The 22,944-nt window shown below is 30.9% G+C and overlaps 1 protein-coding gene across 5 annotated transcripts in view; it reads right to left on the bottom strand.

Moving 5' to 3' along the window:
• The window catches only part of LOC145269215 (zinc finger RNA-binding protein-like), a 117,377-nt gene that overhangs the window by 43,282 nt on the left and 51,151 nt on the right, over positions 1-22,944 (bottom strand). For all 5 annotated transcript variants that reach the window (XM_080124835.1, XM_080124840.1, XM_080124843.1 and 2 more), the window contains exons 3-4: positions 2,885-2,958; positions 795-869 (exon numbers count right to left, since the gene is read on the bottom strand). In XM_080124835.1, the coding sequence (XP_079980961.1) occupies positions 795-869; positions 2,885-2,958 (149 nt within the window). The remainder of the gene's footprint in view (positions 1-794; positions 870-2,884; positions 2,959-22,944) is intronic.

Below are 22,944 nucleotides of genomic sequence, written 5' to 3'. Positions count from 1 at the left end.
AATGCCTCCGTTCAGTCTCAAGAGATAATGGACACCTCTGCACATAGAATTGTAAGGTAAGGGTTGCGCAATCCTAACCACACCTCTCCTGAATCGACACTGCTCAAGTCCAGTGGCAAGAAGAGGCCCAAAACTGAATGCCCAGATAAGCTGAGAGTACATACAGTACCTGGAATTCCCAAATGGTCACCCATTTTAGTACTAACCGGGCTCAATGTTGCTTAACTTGTGTGATCTGATGAGAACCGGTGTGTAAAAATATTCATAGAATCATATTTAAATTGAAATCTTTAAAATATTTATATAAAAAAATCAAGTGCAATATATATTTATCTGTAAATATATAGCCATTCCATCACACACCAAATAAAAAGGGAAAATGCAAAGCAACTCGTTTTTTTTTTCTCCTATACTTTTTATATCGATTTATTAAATATAATTTTTATAACTTATTTGTAGTATTTTCTTTATTTCTTTGTACGCAATGATTTCTTTCAATTTTAAATTCTGCTATTATAACTCAAAGGTTGAAAATAAAAAGTAAAGTTGTTACTTTTTTTCTTTGTCATTAGAAATTGGCCAACCAACTCAAATCAACAAAAATATCATGTGCCTTACTTTCTGTCAAATAGGCTCTTATTTTGCATCCAAAAAGTCAGGTTATAATGAGGTCATTTGTTTATTTGCGCATAAAAAACAGTGTTTAAATTTGAAGACACACACACATATATATATATATATATATATATATATATATTTATATTAAAAGGTTCTATGTAAATCTCAATACTTACGCCTCTTTGTTATCAGCATCATTTTCTGCAGTGGTAACAGCATTTTTAGCTTCATTCTTCTTTTTAGGAACATCTCTAAAAAAGTGAGGCAAGTAAAAAACATTTTTTTTCAAGTGCTTACTAGAAAATTTGTTTCTCATGAAATTTTGTCCAGTTTCAGTACATTCCTTCTCAGAAATTTGTATCACATGCATCCACTAAAAATACAATACTATTTCAATAAATTTCCAATTTGTAGCAATATTATTTTGTTTCTTTAGAAATTTTTTTACATTTTTTATTAAGTTAATAATTGTACATAAATAGTTAGTTGGCTTTGGTAGTTTTGTTTTATGGCATATCAACACTTTTTAAGTTATTTAATTCCGAATTCGGTCATTTTGGTAAAAGATTTTATCCTTCAAATTCTTTATATCTGCAAATATTTATTCATATTTAGTTTGAATTTTCTTTTTTCATGGCATACTAATACTTTTCAGGTTATTTAATGTTGAATACAGTCATTTTGGAAAAAGTTTTATACTTCAGGCTTCAAATATTGATTCATGATATTTGGTCAGTTTGTTTTGTAGACGAAGTTGTTTTTGTTTTTGAGTTTGCAGAACATAACTAAGTTTTACAAAGCGAAAAGAAAAAAAAAAAACAATGTTTGGTGTATTTTAGGTCAGGAAGCCAATATCTTCAGAAGCCTGATCTGGTAGCACCAGTTTCAAACTTATGTGATGTATGAGATTTGTGGGAATGAATTTCAAACTTAAGACAGATCGAGAAACTTGTAGAGATGTGGACAGATTTAGAAGTATCAATATTTTGTTAAAAAAATTTCATGTTAATGTTCCAACAAAAAGTATATACGATTTTGTTTCGGTATTTATTTTCAGATGAGGATTAATAATTTGCATTTTTCCAACTCCTATTCTCAGCATAATCGTTATATTCAAAATGTTTCAGTTGATGCAACCTCAGGCCTTCATGTATTTCTTTTCAAAATTAGGGAACATAATCTAACTTGACAATCGTTAAGATACAAAATTTCAAACTAAACACAAAAAGATGCAAGAAAAGAAAATTTGCGGTTAAATCATTGACAATTTTGGTATAATAACTAAGAGTCTAACCAATTGAAATATATGATTCTTTTGAAAAAAAAAAAAAAAAATTAAATTAAAAAAGACTGATTACAATGATTATGAATCATAGTTTTAAGGAATTCATCCTGTACCAAAACAATTCAGTGAAAATAAAGATTTTTTTTCTATGGATGTTTCCTTCATTACATAAAAGCTACTCACAAAATATGCTTATGATAAATGGGCAAGAAAAAGAATCAATTTTACAAAGCATCAAACTAAGTGCTTTACAATTCAAGATAATTTTTATGAAATTTTAACATGTATTTAAACAAATCAATGAGTACACATTTCAGCTTCTTTGGAGCATTTTTAAGTTTGATATTTTTAATGAGCATAATATGGCACAGCCTATTTGAAAATTCATATATTTCAGATTTGCATTAAATTTGATCTACGTATAAGATGAGCAAGATTCCTTGAATTTCAATTTCTTAAATCTCCTTTAGTTTAAATTTGAAAGATTTTTTAGAACCTAAATGGGATTTTGATCAAAATTAGAATAAGGCTTTTAGATTTAGATAAGATATCTTGATTTTAATCTTCGTAAGGGAACATAAAAAGTGGTTTAAAACTGTTTTCTTGGGGGAAGAGAGGATAATTTTATCTTCCCTAGGATGGATATTCTAACTATTACATAGAATCTTGAACGCTTATTCTACTGTAAAGAAAAACAATTAAAATATGTCCTACTTGAACTTAAAAAGGATACTTATCTATTTTGACTAGAAGATAATAGATCTAAAAAAAATAATTGATTCTGACAATTTGTTTTGAAGGAGAAATGAAGCAACTTAATACTTCCATACAATTTAGATAACATAAACATCTTTGGCTTTTAAATCTCCAAAAAGTGTGTGTGTGTGTGTGTGTGTGTGTGTGTGTGTGTGTGTGTGTGTGTGTGTGTGTGTGTGTGTGTGTGTGCGTGTGTGTTTTGAAATAATATAAATGAGTACTTACGTTTCAGCAATTTGATCAGATACTAATTTTAATGCTTTTTCACAGGAAGAGACAATAATTTGAAATCTTTGTAACTGCAAAAAAAAAAAAAATAATAATTTAGCTTTCAGAACAAATAATTTAAAATGTTTCATTAAATGGTAAACGTCCTATACCATAAAGAAATTTAAAAAAAAAAAAAAAAACTTGTTAAGTATGGATTTTATGTAGATATCGTTATCAGCTTATATCTTAAACTTAGTTCAGTTTGGGTTTTAGATCAAGTGTTTTAAAAATCATTATGAAAGTTGAAAAATCATTGAATATCTAACATTAATTTGCAAATGAAAAGATATAGCATCATCTTAATAATAAAATAAAATTTGAAAAGCTCAACAATGAAAGAAAAACAAAGGAGTAAAGCAGCTAAGGAGTAACATACAACTAGTATAAAAATATTAGTCATTAAGAAAACACATTGATATAGAAGATATTTGCCATTATCATTGCAATGTGTGTGTATGTGTGAGAGTGAGTGTGAAAATAATTTAAAGATGCTTTTCATATAAGGTTAAAACTCAAGCGGAGAGTGGAAAATTCCATTTAAAAGTTAAAAATTAAGAATTACGAGTTTCTGGCATGATATGAAGTCATGAAAAAAAGTATGTGGTAGAAAAACTAGACTGTGTGTGGATATTAAACAATGAAGTGATTGGACATGGAAGTTAGAAGGGAAAGATGCAGTTAGTCTTCATGTATCAGGTGGAGAAGAAAGTTCTTGTTTTTCATTTTGATTTCAAATGATGCATTTTCAAATAAGTTTTCGTTTAATACTTTTACTTTATTTTAAAGAGTGTTTTTTTGCGCTAATCATTTAAATTGCACTCGTTTTAAAACAATTGTCTTCTTTTCTGAATGTTGAATACAAGATAGAAAGAAAGGAAATTTGCACAATTTTTTTTTATTTCAATTCAAGCTAAATTGAAAAGCTGCTGAAACTCACAATATCAACAAAGCATTTGGCCCAGGAACCACTACAGCACAATGGTGGTTTAAAAAATTTTGTGCCGGCAACACGAGTCTTGAAGATGAGCATAGTGGTTGGCCATTGGATGTCAACAATGATCAATTAAGAGGCTTAGTCAAAGCCAATCCATGGCGCAACTGCTCGAGAACTTGCTTCTGAATTAGACAATTTCCAACCACTTGAGATTGGAAAAACCAAAAAAGAACTTGATAAATGGGGGCCTTATGAATTGAATGATAACGAAAAGAAACGCCATTATGAAGTGTCATATTCCACTTCTTTTACGCAAAAAGAAGGGCCCGTTTCTCAACAGAGTTGTGATTTGTTATAAAATATGAATTCTTTATGACAACCGATGACGCTCAGCTCAGTGGTTAGACACAAACAAAGCTTCCTGAAGCCAGAGTTGCACTAAAAGATCGAGCTGACTGTTTTGTGGTCTGTGACCAATCTCCTTTAGTTTTTTTGAATGCAGGCGAAACCATTATGGCAGAAGTACCAATGGATAAAATGCATCAGAAACTTCAACACCCAGCATTGACCAATTCTCCACTCAATGGCCAACAGCATATTGCTAAATCGACTCTGCAAAAGTTGAATGAATTGGGCTACAAAACTGCCTCATCTGCTATACTCTCCAGACCTATAACTTTAAGCATCACAACTTTCTACATGAGAAATGTTTCAAAAACCCTAAGCAATGTCAAAAACACCTTCAGTGACTTCATTGCCACCAGAACACAAGATTTTTACGTTAATGGCATAAAATACACTTGTTTTGCATTGGTAAAAGTGTGTTGATTCTGATGGTGCTTAAAAGTTAAAAACTGCAAGTTGTAGCAAAGAGATCTCCCTGTGAGATCGAGCGAGAGTTAAGCTAATTTACATATAAATCGACTCACAGAAAGAGCATAAAACCGGTTGACGTCTAAAAGGCAAACGACAGATGAGTATCCACCGCGCCGAATGGACCTCACTAAAAAGTAACCAAAAATGGAGTTCCTTATTTTCTTCTAAATTGCCTGATATTTCATCCATAAAGCAAAGGAAGAAGACCAACATCTTTGCATCTGCTAATGTCATTATCTAATGAGCCAACTACATAAAATACCCATTGTAACTGTCTAAAAAAGGAAGGGGAGGGGATTCATGTAGTATCCCTCTTCCAGAATAATTTTAAATTTCTGAAACACAAAACAAATTATACTAATTGATTTTATTTTGGAACCTTATTAGGGAAAAGAATTTGGCAGTTTTATGCTAAAAGAAATTATACAAAATAAGCTGTTAATCAGCAATTAGCCATGACACAAACCACATCAGTTTTTGTTAACATTTCCAAACATTACAAGATGGATGTACATTAGATAAATTTTTGGTGGGGAGATGTTATACAGTCAGACTTGTATAAGGTGAAAATGTTCAGTTTTTATAAGTTTTCTATTAATTCAGCTATTATCAAGAAATATATTTGCTAAAGAGCAGAGGATCACTTGAAATATTAAAATAATAAAACCTATGATTTTCAGTTCTAAGTTATAAAAAAAAAAAAAAAAAAATTAAAAAAAAAAAAATCACAATTTCAGCAATGATCGAATGATGAAATTCAAAAACTTAAAACATACAAGGAAACATTTTTGCGACAAATACATACAGCTTATAAATTGGCATTTGAATAGACTTTCAAATTTATGCAAGAACATGCGTACAGCAGTTGACAGAGTGAAAGTTTAGCTTTAACAGGAGAAAAAAAAAAAAAAAAAAGCTTTAATTATTATCCCCTAAAATTCATTATCATTTACTTTAAAAAAAAAAAAAAAAAAAAAAAAAAAAAAAAAAAAAAAAAATTAAACACAAAATTTAGTTTTGAACTCAAAAATGATATTCTGGTGATCAGCAATAAAAGTTAATTGTTATCAAAATATTCCATATTCAAATGTGAAAGAAATATCATGTAATTACAATTGCAAGAATTGTCAATAAACATCAAAATTATGAATATAAAAATTTCAATTGTAAAGAGAAAAAGAAACATTAAATATAATCTATTCAAGCCATAAACAGCAATGAAAAAGGAAACAGAAATTACTAATAAAATTATTATTTAATTACTTAAAACTTCCATCTGGTCATGGCAGAAGAAACAAAAACAAGCTACCCTTGTGAATTAAATAAGGGGTTCCATTTTAAATTTCATACAGATTTCAAAAGTTAGGAAGATGCACCCGAAGAAGGTCAGAGGTTACACGGGTCAAAAAGTAGAAAATAAAGACTAAAATGAAAACAAAAAGTTTGAATAATCCAAATGCAAGTAAAAAATTTGATCCGTCTTTACAGTATACCAGTACCACAAAACCATTTAAAACGCATCACTATCTATGGCAAACAATTTACGAGGTATGCTAAATTGAACACAAGTTGCTATTTGCACCAAAAATCCTTCCCAACTACTATTATTAAACAAATGAGACAAAGCTCTCAACCATTTTTTTTTTTTTTTTTTACTTTGATCCCAAACAAGACTCACCGAGACAAAGGCTACTGTGAATTTGGATAGGGGTAGACGAAACAGGAAGTTATGAAATAAGACGTTTGTTCACATTACATTTAAAGGTCTTTACATTTGTACAGTCAGTGAAATAGGAAACAAGTTATTCTAAAGGCATTCATTAGTGTAGAAAGCTTTCTAGCATACATAAAATGAAGAAGTGAGATTTTGTTAGTTGTTGGCTTGATCAAGGGTATTTATGTTGAGAGTACAAATGCAGTAACTTCAGAGTACAATCTGTTGAAGTATTTCAAAACAAGCACAGGGATACAACATTGCAGTGATGGGGCAGGAGATTGGTAGGCAATGTAGAACTCATTTTTTTTTTGGGGAGCTGGATTTTTCGTACATTAAAAATCGACCTTGTGTCTAACTCTGCTCTCATGGGGAGGCAAATAAATAGGAACATTCAATTGTAAAATGATATTCTCCTGAAGATTCAATCCTCAGTGTGAGTGACTGAAAAATACAATTGCAAATTATTTAGGACCTCTATCCAATCATGATTGATGGGGCAAAAGCATGCTATCCCCGCAAAGTAAATAAATGGTTCCATTCGAAATCCAGAGTAGATTTCAGAGTTTGACAAGATACATTTGAAGATCTGAAGTTACATCGACCGAAAAGTTGTGAAAATGACAATCAAAATAAAAACAGTAGTCAGAAGATTCCAAATAATAATAAAAAAAATTTTTTTTTTTTTTTAAATTTTGTTACATTACTCTTTTACAAAATCTAACATTCTCAGACATGTAAAGTAAATTTGAGATTTGGAAAAAAAATCGGCCCAGCCATTTCAGTGGCCATAGAGAAGGAACTCACAAAGTATCTTTTATATATAAGTAGTGATAGAAATAACATTGAATATAGAAAGGGAGGAGGTGCACTGACAAAACTTGACCCAATTCACCCCCTAAGAAGGATTAATTTTTTATTAAATTTTTAATATTTGTCCAGGGTAACGATGATCAAGAATATACAAACTTTGTGGATTTTTTTTTTTTTTTTTTTAGTTTTTTAGTGAGCATAGAAACATAAAAAGAGAAAAGGACCCAATATCAAGGACTCATGTATGATACGAGAAAGAAACTGGAATCTTAGGGAGATATCAATCATAGTTATTATAGGTGCAACAGGACTGCTGAACAAAAACCTGAAGTCCTACCTAACTAATAATCCTGGTGAACAAAGTGCAAAAGATATCCAGACAATTGCAAGGGAACAGCAAGAATACTAAAAAGAGCTCTCGGTTGGTCTCAATAAAAAACAGGGCAATGTTGGCAGCTGGTTTCCCTGCCCCATACTCAGCCTTAAAATTTCAAAACTGCCCTTTATATAATAGACTAGCGATGGGTACCCGGCGTTGCCCGGGTGTTTTTCGGGGTATGTGAAAAACCCCCGAAAATGTGGGAAAAAAAAAAAAAAAAAAAAAAAAAAAAAAAACAACAGGTGCCCGTGAAAAAAAAAAAAAAAAAAAAAAAAAAAACTAAGCCTTCACGACGCGCAGTTGGAAAATAGTAAAGTGTTAAAAAAAAAAAAAAAAAAAAAAAAAAAAAAAAAAAAAAACAGGTGCGCGTTTTTGATTGACGTGACGGCAATAGGTATTCAGCAGTAAGCATTTTGTGCGGGACAGTTTTGAATGAGGTGAATAAATCGGTTTGTTTGTTTTCAAAAACCCGCTCCCTGTTTATTAGGAGGAGCGAAATGAAAGCTACAGTCTGATATGACGAAGTCGACATTGAACAAACGTTACTTAGCTCTCTTGAGACAATTGGCTTTCGGTCTGTGATTAGAGTCTAGTTTCGCTTTTTTTTTTTTTTTATAACGAAAACCGAATGTAATGCGTGCCGATGCGGGAAATGTCGAATAATTAACGTTTGAAAGTCAATAAAATTAAATAGACAGGCGAGCTCCATGGATAACTGTGAGATATTACAATTTATAGATGATATAAAAAGTTTTAAGAAGCCTTTTGTGGACATCGAGGAAAAGCGTACATACATACATTTTCGCTTTTATATATATATAGATTACAACTTTGTCTTGCAAATCACTCAGGAATAGTCTGAATGAAAGCAAAGCTGTTTATGGACTTTTCAAAAATAAAATAATCTGTTAAGTTAAATTTCTGGATAATTGAACATTAAGTGCATAAACAATAATTGTTCTGTTGACTTTATAAGATGCAAAATATTAAATACATAAAAGTTGCAAGTTTAAAAGTGGATACTTTCAAGAATAAGTACAATTATCTTATGAAAATATAAAGTCTAATTTTTAAAAAAAAAAAAAAGAAGTATTATGTATGCAAAATTTCCAAAGAATGTTAATTAGCTTATCAGTTAATACACTTTACTTAAAATATTTTGTTTTGAATTTTTTTTTTTTTTTTTTTTTTTTGAAAGAGTGCACTTACAAGAAAAAGTATTTAGTGAAAGGAATTAAATCAAATTACATTTTATTAATTTTTTCATGCTGCAAAATATCCACTAAAAGAGCTCACAAACCAGAACCAACTATTAATTTTGCAAGAAAGCATTCCATGACAAAGGAGAGACCGACTTTACTTTATATATCAGAATTGAGACTTTAAAATAATGGGTATTCTTTAGACAGACATTTCAACCAGCAGATTCAGAGATAGAAATGTTATACGACAGAAAAAGTGACAAGGCTTTTCACAGAGATGAAAGCATTAGGATAGAAGGGAGGCGAAGTTGTCAAAGATGTACAACAAAATCACATAATAGCATTTGTTTTGATCTAAATACAACAAATCTAATTGAAGACAAAACATGTCATGACCTTTAGAGCTTTGAAACAATCAAAACATAGTACTGAACCTAAGTAGAAAAAATGGCAAGAAAAGGAGGAAGTGAGAGAGGGTCCTTTTAAAAAGGAATTACTTCGCACTTGTAGTTTCTTATCTCTACAAAGTCTGTTTCTAATATCCTGTTAATCATGGCAATTTAGTAAAAATAGGCGGCGTTCATTGTAACATTTACTTGCGATAATGAGAGAAAGCACAAGACATTCCAGTGAAAGTGAAAATTCTTCAGGAGATATCAATAGCTCTTTTTTTATTTTTGACTTATTCAATTAAATTTTGACAGGTCAGAGCCGAAAGAACAATTTAATATAAGTACTATTTACAGTAGGTTAGTGCACAGTCTTTTTTATTAAAAGACCCAATCATGGCAAGTGTCACAGACTTAGGATGGTACCAAACGACTCATTTTTATTTTGTGCTAGTTAATTCCTATATATCATTTTTTTTAAAAATTCCAAGAAACATTCTGCTTTATCACTTTTTAGCTATCCAATTGAAGCATAACATTTACATATTCTGTTCAAATTAGAATAAAGCAAACAGTAAATTTAGGAATCTTTTTAGTATTGTCCTTATTTACTTTTCTCCACACAAGGGCAGACTTAAATAGTTTGTTTTTTGTGGAGAAATTCCAGCTCCCAGAAAGAGATACTGAATTGAGATAAAAACAAGCTGAGCGTGCAAGATTCCCTTCCACAAGTGAAAAATTCACTCATGATTTGGGGGACAATTTTTCCCCTAGAAAATCTGTTTTGTAAAAATTTATTTTAACCATTACTAATGTTTGTGCAAAATTTCAAAAAAAAATCCGAGACCTGGTTATTGAGAAAAGTGCTAACAAACAAACAAATGAATGGGAGTGAATTATTAGGTCCAATCCCTCTTTTATCAGGGAACTATTCTCTGATTCTCTCCTCTGATCTTGATCACGTTGTACAATGGGGAAAGGAGTGGCTGGTTACTTTTAATGCATCTAAAACCAAGCTTCTCTCTTTACATCATCAACGTTCTGATCCCCATCTGGCATCAATTAAAATGAATGGCTCTCGTCTTGGGGAGGCCTCAAGTTTTGACAGGCTTCTGGGCTTGACCTTTACTCCTGATCTTAAATCGAATACGTACATCAAATCTGTTGCCAAGGCCGCTGGAAAAATGGTCGGATCCTATCGATTCAGTAGATATCTCACTGCTGATGCAATTCTCTATCTATATAAGAGCCAGATACGTCCAAGGATGGAATACTGTTGCCACATATGGGCAGGAGCTGCTAGAAAAGACTTCTCCTGCCTTGATAGGGTTCAAAATAGACTTTGTGGCCTGGTGGGAGATGTCCTTTTCTCTTCGCTGCAACCTCTATCTCACAGAAGAAATGTTGCGAGTTTGTCTCTGCTTTATCGTTATTTTCATGGAAAATGTTCGACTGAGCTTCAATCTATGGTCCCCCCTCGCCAAACTTTCACAAGAAACACTAGACTAGCTGAAAACATTATCAATAATTTTCCCCACTCTTTATCTGTGCCTAAACCTAAACATAGATTCCATGATCAAAGCTTCTTTCTTAGAACTGCACGGCTGTGGAATTGTCTTCCATTTTCCTGCTTTCCAGCTGTCTATAATATGGTTGTCTTCAAGTCCAACGTGAACAAGTTTCTGATGAGCCGTTCCACTTAAGTTAACAAATTTACCAAACTTCCATTACTATCGATTACTATATTGTCCTTTTGACTACTCTACACTCTTTAACTCTTATCCTTGAGTGGCCTATCGGCCTTGATAAGTGGTGACACCTATGTAAAAAAAAAAAAAAAACTAATAAAAATTGTTTAAAACTAGGATTTTTTCAAGCAGGATGTCAGAACAGATACTACACATTGAGAGTATTATTGCTTTCCAATGTATTTCACATTATAAGTTAATGTAACAATCATAAGGTGAAAAATATATAGACTTAATTTTCAAAGACACTAAATGTTAAACATTTTTAGGACAATCCAATTTCTAGAATATAAATTTAAAAAAATTTTGAAACCGATTTTTGATATAAGTCTCACTGTAAATGTCATTTAAACATTATCAGATAAATGTAACATTAATATTTTGTTGGGTTTAATTTTATAAAAACATTACTTCCTTTCAAAGACTTGTTTGCAAAGATATTGGTTGGTTTTAGTTACACTTCAGGAGATCCATTGAAAAAAAAATAAATAAAAAATAAACTTTGGTTGATAAACAAATGTTCAATAATGATTTTTATAAAAATCATTTGTTTAAAAATGATTATGTACACATTCGTCATTTTTGGTTTTAGATTTAAAATAATGCTGGTGTTTTCTGGTGCAAATTCTTTTCATATTCTTCAAAATCAATTGTTAAAGTGTAAAAATTTCCAATACAAATAAATATTTACGAATCAAAAATATTTAACTACACACAGACTTGTGAATATCTGATTTGAATTTTCCATGATTTTAAAAAGATTCTCATAGCAGCTCATTTTTTTTTTTATTTATTGGGGGAAGGGGGGTTGAATAAACTTTTTGGGTTTAGGTAAAGTATCTTTCGTGGTAATATTTTCAATTAACAATAGTGTGCAATCTGCTTTCACTTGCAGTCATGTTTTGTTCTTTGTTTATTTTTAGATTGATATTGAAACTCGCTATCTGAAAGCAATTTTTACTGTTAACTGCATAGACATCCCACTTTTGATGATGGGTCATTGTATTCTATTAATAGTTGCTTTTGTTTCTAAGAGTTTCATGTGACTTAGATTATGTGACACAAAATATAAAAGGTTTTGAAAGAAACTAAAGCAAAAGTTAACTACATATAGGGGAGGTAGGTCTTTCAATGATACAACATTGTGGATTTTGTTTATATATAAGTACAGAAATAAGGTTTTTTAATTCTATATCAAAATAGTTCTCATCTATTTAGAAACACCTTTTAAAAAGTTTTTCTTCAGTTATCTGTTAAACTGGGCATTTTTTACACATTGTTCAATTTTGTTGCATTAATAGATATAATTTATGCAAATGTAATAATTAATCATCGATATGTAAGATATGATTAAACGCTTTTATTTCTTGTAATTTGTTAAATGTGTGAGAAAAGATAATGTTAAAAAATACTTTAGTTGGTTTTATAACTCCAACCATTCTTAAAATTCATTTCAGATAATGTTTTTTTTTTTTTTTAAATACAGTAAAAATGTACATATAACTAAACACAATTATGCAAATTTCAAATAGAGAAATGAAAGATACAAAACTACAGTAGATTTTTACAAGGAATATACACACCTATACCATCCAAACATGGTAGTGTTTGAATATATGGTTAAGTTGAAGTTTTAGTCATTTAGAATTACTTTAAAGTTTCACCACTCACTCGTTTTTCGACCAAATTTCAAACAATTATTATAGTTTATAGATCACCTTCTCAGCTATATTGTGAAAAAAACTTTTCAATTTTTGTTCAGTAAAACAAAAGTTATTTTTCTGGTGTTCAAAATTGTAAAAAGAAAAAAAAAAATGTAAGGAGGTGAGCAGCGTTTCTTATGACTGGTTTCTATAGCAACCACGTTGCTCCAGCGACTACTGCTGCTACCAATTCACCACTCTCATGAAAAGAGAAGTAACAAGTGAAACAGAGGGAATGGAAGGGAGACAATGGGGGGGGGGTATTGAAAGCAGACGAGTGCCGTACATTGTTATTACATGTGTATGTTATGTTTATGGGGGTAAAAAAAATAAGACTGAAATTAAACAAAGAACAAGTGAATTTACTGGAAGCCTGGAAAAATCATGTATATTACAATAGAAGAGTGCGACCATGAAAAGTAATCTGGTTAAGCTTAAACATGGAAAAGTAAAGGACTAGTTGTTAAAACTTCAAAAGAAAAGTAAAAAATATGAATTTAAAATATTACAACATAAAATATTTTTAAATTCAATTTTAATCAATTCTCAATGATGCAATATTATTTATAAATTTATTATATTTTTAAACTAGAATATCTTGTCCTTTTTTCATGCTCGCATTTTTCTATTATAATACACATATTATTAACACATTAGTGGGAATTGAAGAATGGTTAATTTGTGAAAGGTTTCAACTTTATGCACAATACATAATAGATTTGAGATTATATAAGTCGATAATTTAGAAATATGGTGCTTAACCGATAATAATGAAAAAAAAAGATGAGGGAATGTCACTAGTTTTCCTTTTTTACTTAAATTATTTTAAAAGAATTATGTGAATATTAAAATTATGACGTCAAAATCTAAATGGTTTTTGCACCCATTAAAATAACCAATTGCTAAAAAATAATATATTTTTATGTATATTATATTTCTCTTAATTTGTCAGTTTGTGTGTTCGTTCCATTTTTCTCAGAAATTACTAGATTGATCTGCCTGAAAATCTGTATGAACCTTTAAGATACACTGCAGATAACTCCGTATTATGGTATCCCTTTGATGCACAATTAGGAATTAATAGAAATTAATATTTAACTTTCACTTTTTCTCAGAAAGTTCCGAGTTGATCTAGTTAAAATTTTGTATGAACGTTTATTATAAAGGTGCAGCAAACTAAATTATTTATTATCCGTTCATGATACAATTAGGGATTAACAGATTAATATTTAATGCAAAAATAAGCACGTTTAACAATATTCGGCCATCAATTTGGCATAAAACACTCCTAAGTTAATGAATAAGCTACGATTTTTGCCAGTTTTTAACAAGCTAAAAGTCTAGTTTCTTAATAAAAAAAATGGCCTTGAACTTAAAACTTGATATATGGGATATTCAAACCAGTAGAAGAAATTCTATTTGGTTTTTAGCCAGAAAAAAAAAATAGCTGCTTAGGAGTTCAAGTTGAACAACTGGACCATGACAGACACAAATCGACTTAATGTATATTCTCTATGCATGCACAAATATACATTTTTAAATTTAAGTGCATCAATTTGTAAAGATTTGATACACACGCATACTTAGGTCAGATGGTAATAAATACTACTAGAGAACAATGTTTTGGTTTTGATTCTGGTTGATGGCACCCAAGTGATATCTTTTTTTTTTTTTTTTTTTTTTAACTTTTGAAATCACTAGTATCTAGAGTACAATATTATAATCAATAGAGAATTGGCTCTCTAACATGAAATTTTCATAAATTAAAATACCATATTTAAGCGTATTATACGACCGGGCAATGTTAGGCAGTCTGCTAGTAGCTTTATATAACACTTCGTTTTTTAAGCCTATAAAATTAAAGTTCTGGTCACTTTGACATATTTTACGGTGGAGATACCTAACATAACTTATATAACATTTGAAAAAACTTTAATTATTTTCCTATTTTGTCAGGTCAGTGAAAAACAAGACAAACACTACCTGAGTAGAGAAATCAGGCACCATGCTGTCATAGTGATTTGATCAGGACATTGTTGACATGGGCAGTGTTGTATCATGTAGTTTTTCCAGATTTAAGTTATGTATGAACTTGGATATATTTCAATTGCATTTTTAAATTTTATAAAAATTTTAACTTTGTTATTACAACTGATTATCATTATGAATAGTAAGAAAACTCCTGTAATAGGAACTTCCAAGAATTTGGGGCTCAACTATGTGGCATTATTGAAAGAAAATAAATCTCTTTGTATATTTATGATGACCAAGTTGTGAGCAGAACTTGGAATGTGAAAGTGACATTGCAAAACAATTAATGTGATTAAATGCCTGGTTGCTGCTCATAAGCTAATAAAAATTGGTACAAACTTCTAATTTTGTGCAACATGTAGGGTCTGGTAGGAGTAATATAAAATGGCTGCATCTAATTAAACACTGGCGACTCATGAAGATTTCTTGTTACTTCATACACAAATGTTGGAATAAAAAGCCAGTTTTTCAGAGTGTGCTAAATTTGAAGTTGTGAGCTTTGAAAGCAAGTACGTAGAATTTAATCCCAAAAACTGTTAGTTGAAAGTACAGAATAGTTAATCTATTTGGGAAAGTGCAGCATAGTTAGCAATTATTTAACATCATAAGTGACTTTAAAAAAAAAAAAAAAAAATGAAAAAAGAACATTGAGTATATGATGCACTGATGCAGGAGATAAGAAAACAGCTGAATCGAAAAATCTGAGGAGATTTGTATGTGGGCATTAACATATTATTTTAGTGCTTCACACACTTAAGCACAAATAATCTTACAGCAAGTGCTTTTGTGAAATCCCCCTCCTTTAATCAATGACTAGCAGGGAGACCAGGCGTTATATGGGATTAAATGAAGATCAGCAAATGTTCCACCCTCCCATACTTTTGTCATCAAAATCAGTGAAATCGTCCATTCTTTAATCAAATCAATTCATTGCTTGCTCTAGTTAAGGACCCCGAAGAGGAAGCTTCACATCACATGCCTCCTCAAAGTGACTTAGTCCACAATACATGATTTGTTGAGTGTTTAACAAAGCTAAAGCTCCTTCTTTTGAATTCGATTCTCATCTTCAGTGTTAGTTAAATAGGCCATGTTATTCCTTCCTTACTTCTGTGAAACCCTACTATGCACTCCAGAAATAGAATGGCCACGTACTCAAATGTCATTGCAAGGGATGTCATTGTTGAGACAGAACCTGGAAGCAGTTATGCGGGTTCAGGCTATCTGGCATGAGTGCATTAACTCCATCATCTTGACTATGGTCTAAAGATGATGTATTTACTTTTTCAACACCTGTAAAAATTTCACTTTCCATGGTAGTCTGGTTTTGACAGGGGTTGCAAATGAAATTAGCTGCAGCTGCGACATATAGCACCAGCAGGTCGATGCATCTTTTGTGACATCACTTATTGCATGTTTTGTTTTAATTACACTTAAAGAGTTATTTTTGCTCTTTATAAATAAGAAAAAACAACAAAAGCAAAAACATTAAAAAGGTATAGAAATTTCTTATCTCTATATAATGTTAAATATGTGTAGGTGTTTATGTCTGTATAGGATTCACTCCTAAACTAATTAACCGATCATTATGAATTTTGGATTTCATCTGGGATGAGTACTATGGGTTGTATTTAGTTTTATGCAAAATGAGCAAAAAATGAGTCTTTGTGAAAATTCAGATATCTCTAATTTTTCTGAAATTTTAACAATAGGTATTTGATGTCAAGTTTAGTTTTTTTTTAGTATATTAAAGGGTTTTTAGGGAGCTTAACATAGGAAAAAGCTTATTTTAAAATCAAAATATTTCAGATTTGTATTAAATTTATCCATCATCACTGGACACCAATGAAGCAAGATTTTTGGAATTTCAATTTCTCATTAAACTTAAATTTCAAACATTTTCTAGAATAAAATTCATGTAATAGATTTTGATCAAAATTGGAAGGTTTACTCACATTTTAATTTCCATATGGGGACATGAATGCGGTAAAAATCTGTTTAGTCTAGAGAATTACTTTTACTTTTCCTAGGACAGATATTCTTGTAGTTTTTATATTTAAAAATGCAAAAATTAAAAACATTTTCATTCTATTATTCTAAACGCTTTATTTTATTTATACTAAATTTTATTGCTAATTTCCTAAAATCAAGTGTTCAGATTAAATAATTGCCATGACTGGAATATTTGCAAAAAAGTGTTTTTGTTACTTGTTTTGTTAATTAAAAATAAAACATTGCCTAGCACCAACAGATCTTACAACATACACTGTAATATACCTTAATATAAAACTACTATCATCACATCGATAGATTCCTGAAGTTAAGCGACGTTGAGCCTAGTCAGTACTAAGATGGGTGACCATTTAGGAATACAGTGTTTTTTATGGTAATGTTTCCAGTTGTAATGGACTTTTCTTTGCAACTGGATACAAGCAAAGCAGGTTGATGGCAGGTGTAGTTGGTGAGGATTATACAACCCTTACTTCACAGTAGTCTCTTTGTACAGAACACTTATAGATGATATCCATCGACTTGACACTGAATGAACACTAGTCTAATACGAAACTAATATCACCATTGAATGCCTCATAAAATAATCTGGTTATAACACTGTTTCCAGTTAGATAAACAGAAACACCATATTCACGTAATCCCTCATTAAGTGATAATGTCTATTTAGTTGCCTCACCATGAAGGCAAAGCTAGACACAAGGTCAGTTTTTAAAAGAGAAAATTCCGTTCTCCAAAAGAAGCACTTTCGAGTGGAACAAAAATTAAAATTGCATCAATCTAGAAGGATTCTTTAATGGACAGAAAAGATGAAGTGAAGTATCAGAACAGATACTACACTTTGCTCCTAGCTAAAAAGCTATGGGAGCAGTTTTCGACCAAAACGTGAGATTTACAATCAAGATGAGAACAGTAGTCTGAACAATCCAAATACACCAATCCTCATCCATAAAAATTCAGAAACATATCAAATCAGTATGGAACCGAAGCAATACAAAAATGGAAATGACTAAATCCTTTTCATTTCATAAGTTTGTTGGAAAAAACATTTGAGCAAAAACATTTTCACCATTTACCAATAAGAACAACTGTCGAGATACACCTGAAGGTTGGAGGGTTACATTAGCCAAAACATTGTGCAAATAACAAGCAAAGATAAGAATAGTCAAGCAATCCAAATAATACAAATCTATCTTTGTCTAAGAAAAAAAAAAACAAAAAAAAAACTCAAAAACATTAAAGCCATCTACAGTGGATTAAGTGTTGAGTTTAAAAATAATCAAAAGGCTGAAAAGTACAACTGGGGAAACATTGTGAAAACAACATCAACTGTGATGATGCAGACAGGTTAGAAATATAAAAACCTTGTTTCACTGCAAGGTTAACAATAGAGTTTTGTTAGTTTTCGCATTATCTGGCATCAATATTGAAAGATTAATTTTTACACAAAGAAATATTCAGCTGTGTTGAACCAAAGAAACAGTGACCATGCCAGAGAATCACAATCATCCATTCAGAAACGAAAATAGTTATGGTTCATGTTCAGTTTGGTGCTGACACTGTATCATAATGTTTTGTTGAAAAAGGAGGTCAGTAGGGAGAATAAAATTATTTAGGATTCACAAAAGTTTCAAGCAAACACTATCAATAAAAATTGGTTAGAAAAACAAATGTAAATGCTATGGCAATTTAAACTACAAAATTAATTCGAGATATTAGCATTATAGATATTATTCTAATAAATGGTGCAGAACTCGTCCTGATCAAATATGATCTCCATAAAATGCACCAGACACCTCATCACATTTGGCTTAATATTCATTTTACATTCTGGCATTTAGAAACTGACTTCAAACACACCTTTCATCTTTATCACTCCCTTCCATGATTTTTCCTTGGCTTTTCCCTGTCGACCGACCTTGCTATCACAACTCTTCTACATCTACTAACCCAATAATTTTCATCCACTTTTTTTTTTTTTCAACATGGGCATATCAAAGTCTCCTATATAACCTATAATCTTCTTTTGGTACTTATGAATCTTTCGAACCAGATTTCCGTGACGGCTTGGGCTTGACTGGCAGCTCATGAGAATTAATGGAACAAGCCAAGTGAAAAAATAATTAACATAATTAACATTTATTACAAAAAATAAAAAATATGCACCAAAATAATTGCTTTAATACTTTTTCGTTTTACAAAAAAATAAAGAAAAAAAAAGAAAAGAAAAAACTTATAATTAAGCCAATAAAATTAAAAACATTTGCATTTAATTACTCTTTACATCATAAAAACTAGCACGAGAAATTAGGGAGACTAAATATCAACTTTGAATGACAATTTCTTATTTCAGATTCAATATTTACAATTTTAGGTGCTTGTACAGCATAATTGGAGTTCAAATCTATTTTGAGTAAAGAAACAATTATGTACTCACGTTATGTCAGAATTAATAAAAAAAATTTTAAATTATGCAAAAATAAAAGTAGAAAATAATTACAAGCAAAAATAAAATCAAATTTTACGGTTTTATTGTATTTGTTAATGTTAAATGGTTCTTAAAATCCAGGGGGGGGCGGTAACTGCAGTCTATGATTTTGACAAAATTGTAATCTGCCATTTCAAAATAAAAAATGGTGAACTGCTAATATCTATGGTTTTTATAATATGAGGGATAATCCAAAATAATGCCTCTTATTTTTTTTTAAACTGTCTGAATAGATCAAAGGCAATTGCAAACTATATTGTTATGATGACTGAATTTATGCATTAATCACCTGAAAGGTTAGTGAGACTTGGAGAGTAACATCTACCATGGGCGTGCATGAATTTCAATCAAAAGTGCATCGAAAATGGTGGCGACCATGTAGAAAAATAAACTCTGGAGCACAAAAGGTTGCTTGTTTTAATAGTACTACTCCTATCTTCATATTTCTTCAACTTTGAATTAAAAAAATAAATTTAACTTTTGGAAGGCCCCTCGTATAAAAGGAAATCTACTGCATCATTTTCTGGAATTTTTACTAATTTTGACATATGTAAGTACGTGATAGTGTTTGACCTAAAGTGCATTCTTAAAAATGCCATTATATTGCACATGTATGATACTATGTTTAACTAAGGTCATTGAGTGCTGGAGAGGTAGGAAAATGACAAAGGATAAATAACAAAAAAAAAAAAAAAAGGAAATAGGTTTAGCAAGTAATAAAAACTTACCAACAGACAATGGATAGGAATTTTTTCTTAATGAAGACAAAGAGAATTAAGGGTAAGTTTAAATTAGGGAGTGACGAATGGCGATAGCAGAACAACTGAATAATGGACTAAGGATCAAACAATAGGAACTACACTTCCTACACTTGATGTGATGGCGGTTGGGGGTGGTCAGTCAGAGGCTTAGTCAGTTGAGGCTTTAACTCCGAGGTGGACAACACCAATTAAGACAGATACTGTTTTCGACCAGATTTGGACTTTAATGGACAAAGATGAATTAATCAACTAACCTATGGAGACAGCCTTGACAGTAGATGTAAATGTGGACCTCACAGTGTGTAGAGGGCAGTTTCACAGCATCAGCGAAGCATCAATGTCTATGTTTTGTTTTATTTATATACTTGTGGACCCGTGTGCATCCCCATTGACAGTCAGTGAGAAAATGACGATACGGCCACAAGACGAGATAAACGAAAAATCTATGACACAAACGTTTTGGATCAGCGGTCTGTCAGTGGGGCAACGTGGGGTCACACAAGCACATGATTTTATTGTTTGAATGAATAAATCCCTTCAAATATGACAGTGTATGATTTTATACATTTATTTATTTACAGATAGTTGAAGCAAGATTCTTCAGCAAGCAGAGAAATACAAAATTTTATACTTTACATTTTGCAAACGTAACGTTTTTACAAATAGCCATCAAATGGCACAACCAATTAAAAAACATGATTATGGATAGTGAAAATTCTATTGATTCTCCAATCAGTAGATATGAAAATATAATCAAGCAAATTAATGCAAGTAGTACTGAAACTTCCATGCTAAATTAAAAGAAAACATTATCCATGATAGAAAATAATATAAGAACTATTTTATTACTAGATATTTTAGTCTATTAGAAACAGGCAGAAGTTACCAACTAGAACTAACCAACTTCGGAGTGCTTTATGCAAATTGATGATTGAATATGGTTAAATTTATGCTCATTTTGCATTAAATACTAATCCCTAACTGTGCATCAAATGCATACCATAATACTTAAATTAGCTGTAACATAAGCATGCATACAAAGTTTCAGATAGATTGTCCCAGTAATTTCAGAGAAAAAGTGAATTGGACAAAGAAACAGATAAAAATATTGGTTGGGATGATTAATCAAATCAGAACTTTTGGGAGTATCGGAATCAGAAAAATTAGTACCTATTTTCCGATGCCAAAAACGATTCCTTTAATTATCTTTTTAATTTGATTTTGTTTAACAAAATTTCCACTGCTGGTTGGTTGGTTGGCTGGTTGTTTTACGGCATATCAACCTTTTTCAGGTTATTTAATGCCGAATCTAGTTATTTTGAAGAACGATTTTTAATGGAGTATATATATATACATTTTTTTTTTAAGTCAGATTCTATTTAACCCATAGTTGGGACCCTAACAGGTACTACCACTCCGAGTCAAAGTGGACCTGGGAGCAATAGCAATTAAAGGGTGGCTCCACACTCCCCAAGGCCCGCAAGGTGGGGCCTCACCATCGGATATAGTTGTAGGTCATATCCATGAACCTCCACTGCTGGTAGTCATAATAAAGTAAACATTTATTGATTCTAAATACCAGTAAAACTAAAATCTATAGATCACCACTTCCTACACAAGCGTTTTTTATGGTGATCAGGATAATTTTATAGTAAAATATTTACAGATTTTTTAAAGAATCGGAAATTGCATTGGAATCTGGAATTTAATACGGAATTAGTAATTATATCGGAATCTTGGAAAATATTAGAATCATTCAATCACTCGTGTGTGTGTGAACTTGAGATAATTGTTACTTTGCAGCATTCTATCAGGGCTTGCATTTAATTTTTTTTAACTGATGAGTGAACTCATAGTTAATCTAATCAGTTATAGTCGCCACATTCACCCTGGATCAGTTGGACTGACTTTTCAACTTTCATCATATCCTGAACACTGGCTAACCAGGCACAGCAATCTAAGGCTGCTTCTGTTATGCGCAAGCTATTTGCAGTTCCAGCGACAGACCACGTAATGGTAAGGGGCCAGAACCAGTCCAGCATCCTGCTTCACCATTTTGAGTCAGGTTTTGTTTCTTCCAGCCAGGTGGTGGTGCTGCTGGGTCAATGGTTTTATGGATGAAGTCATGGCAGCTTAGCAACATTTTTACAACTTAATGATAAAAAAATATATATATATGCATAAATAATGATAGATAAAAAAAAATTATGCTGTTTATAAAAGCATTTCTTGGCTTTTTATTTCATTAAAATATAAATAGTAAATATATATCGCAAGTAATTTCTCCAGTATGAAAACTTTAACAGTTGTGCAATGTTGAAAAATTGATTATCGAAATGCGAATTTTTTTTCTCCATTTACCACTCATTTTTTAAGTAGGGTTAGTACAGATTTTCAATGTCCATTTTCTAAGACTTTTTAAGTTTTTCAAGACCTTCTCCAGATAAAATTCAAGTTTTCATAAAAAACAATATGCCTGTTGACAATCATATTTATATTCCCTGACCCACTTATATTTGGAGAGTGCGATTATGTTATTTTCCCCTTTGTAGATTATTCCACGCTGTGTTCATTTTACTTTTAAATTTCTGGTATTGTGTATACAAGAGTTAGGTCCCTTTATTACAAAACTACTCAATGTTATATGGAAAACAGATTGTCTTGTGATAAAGGGACGTAACTCGTGTATCCACAATACAATGTAATTTCAGAACAATGCATTTCAATTTTATTTTCAATATTTAAAAAAAATTAAAAAATGTTATCCTTCATTAATACTTTAAAAATAATTTAATAGTATTTATTTGAATTTTATTTTTAATATTGCAACAAATTTTTACTGGACATAAAAAATACGATTTTCAAAACATTTTCCATATTTCAAGGATTTTAAGATAATAGAAAAAGGCAAAATTCGAAGACTTAAGTGCTTACCCTGTTACTATAGAAACAGGCTACTGCTATTTAAAA

The sequence above is a fragment of the Euprymna scolopes genome, chromosome 4 (assembly GCF_053919585.1).
Source record: "Euprymna scolopes isolate OS-2025 chromosome 4, ASM5391958v1, whole genome shotgun sequence".
Taxonomy (NCBI): domain Eukaryota; kingdom Metazoa; phylum Mollusca; class Cephalopoda; order Sepiida; family Sepiolidae; genus Euprymna; species Euprymna scolopes.
This window is presented reverse-complemented; position numbering and strand designations above follow the sequence as displayed.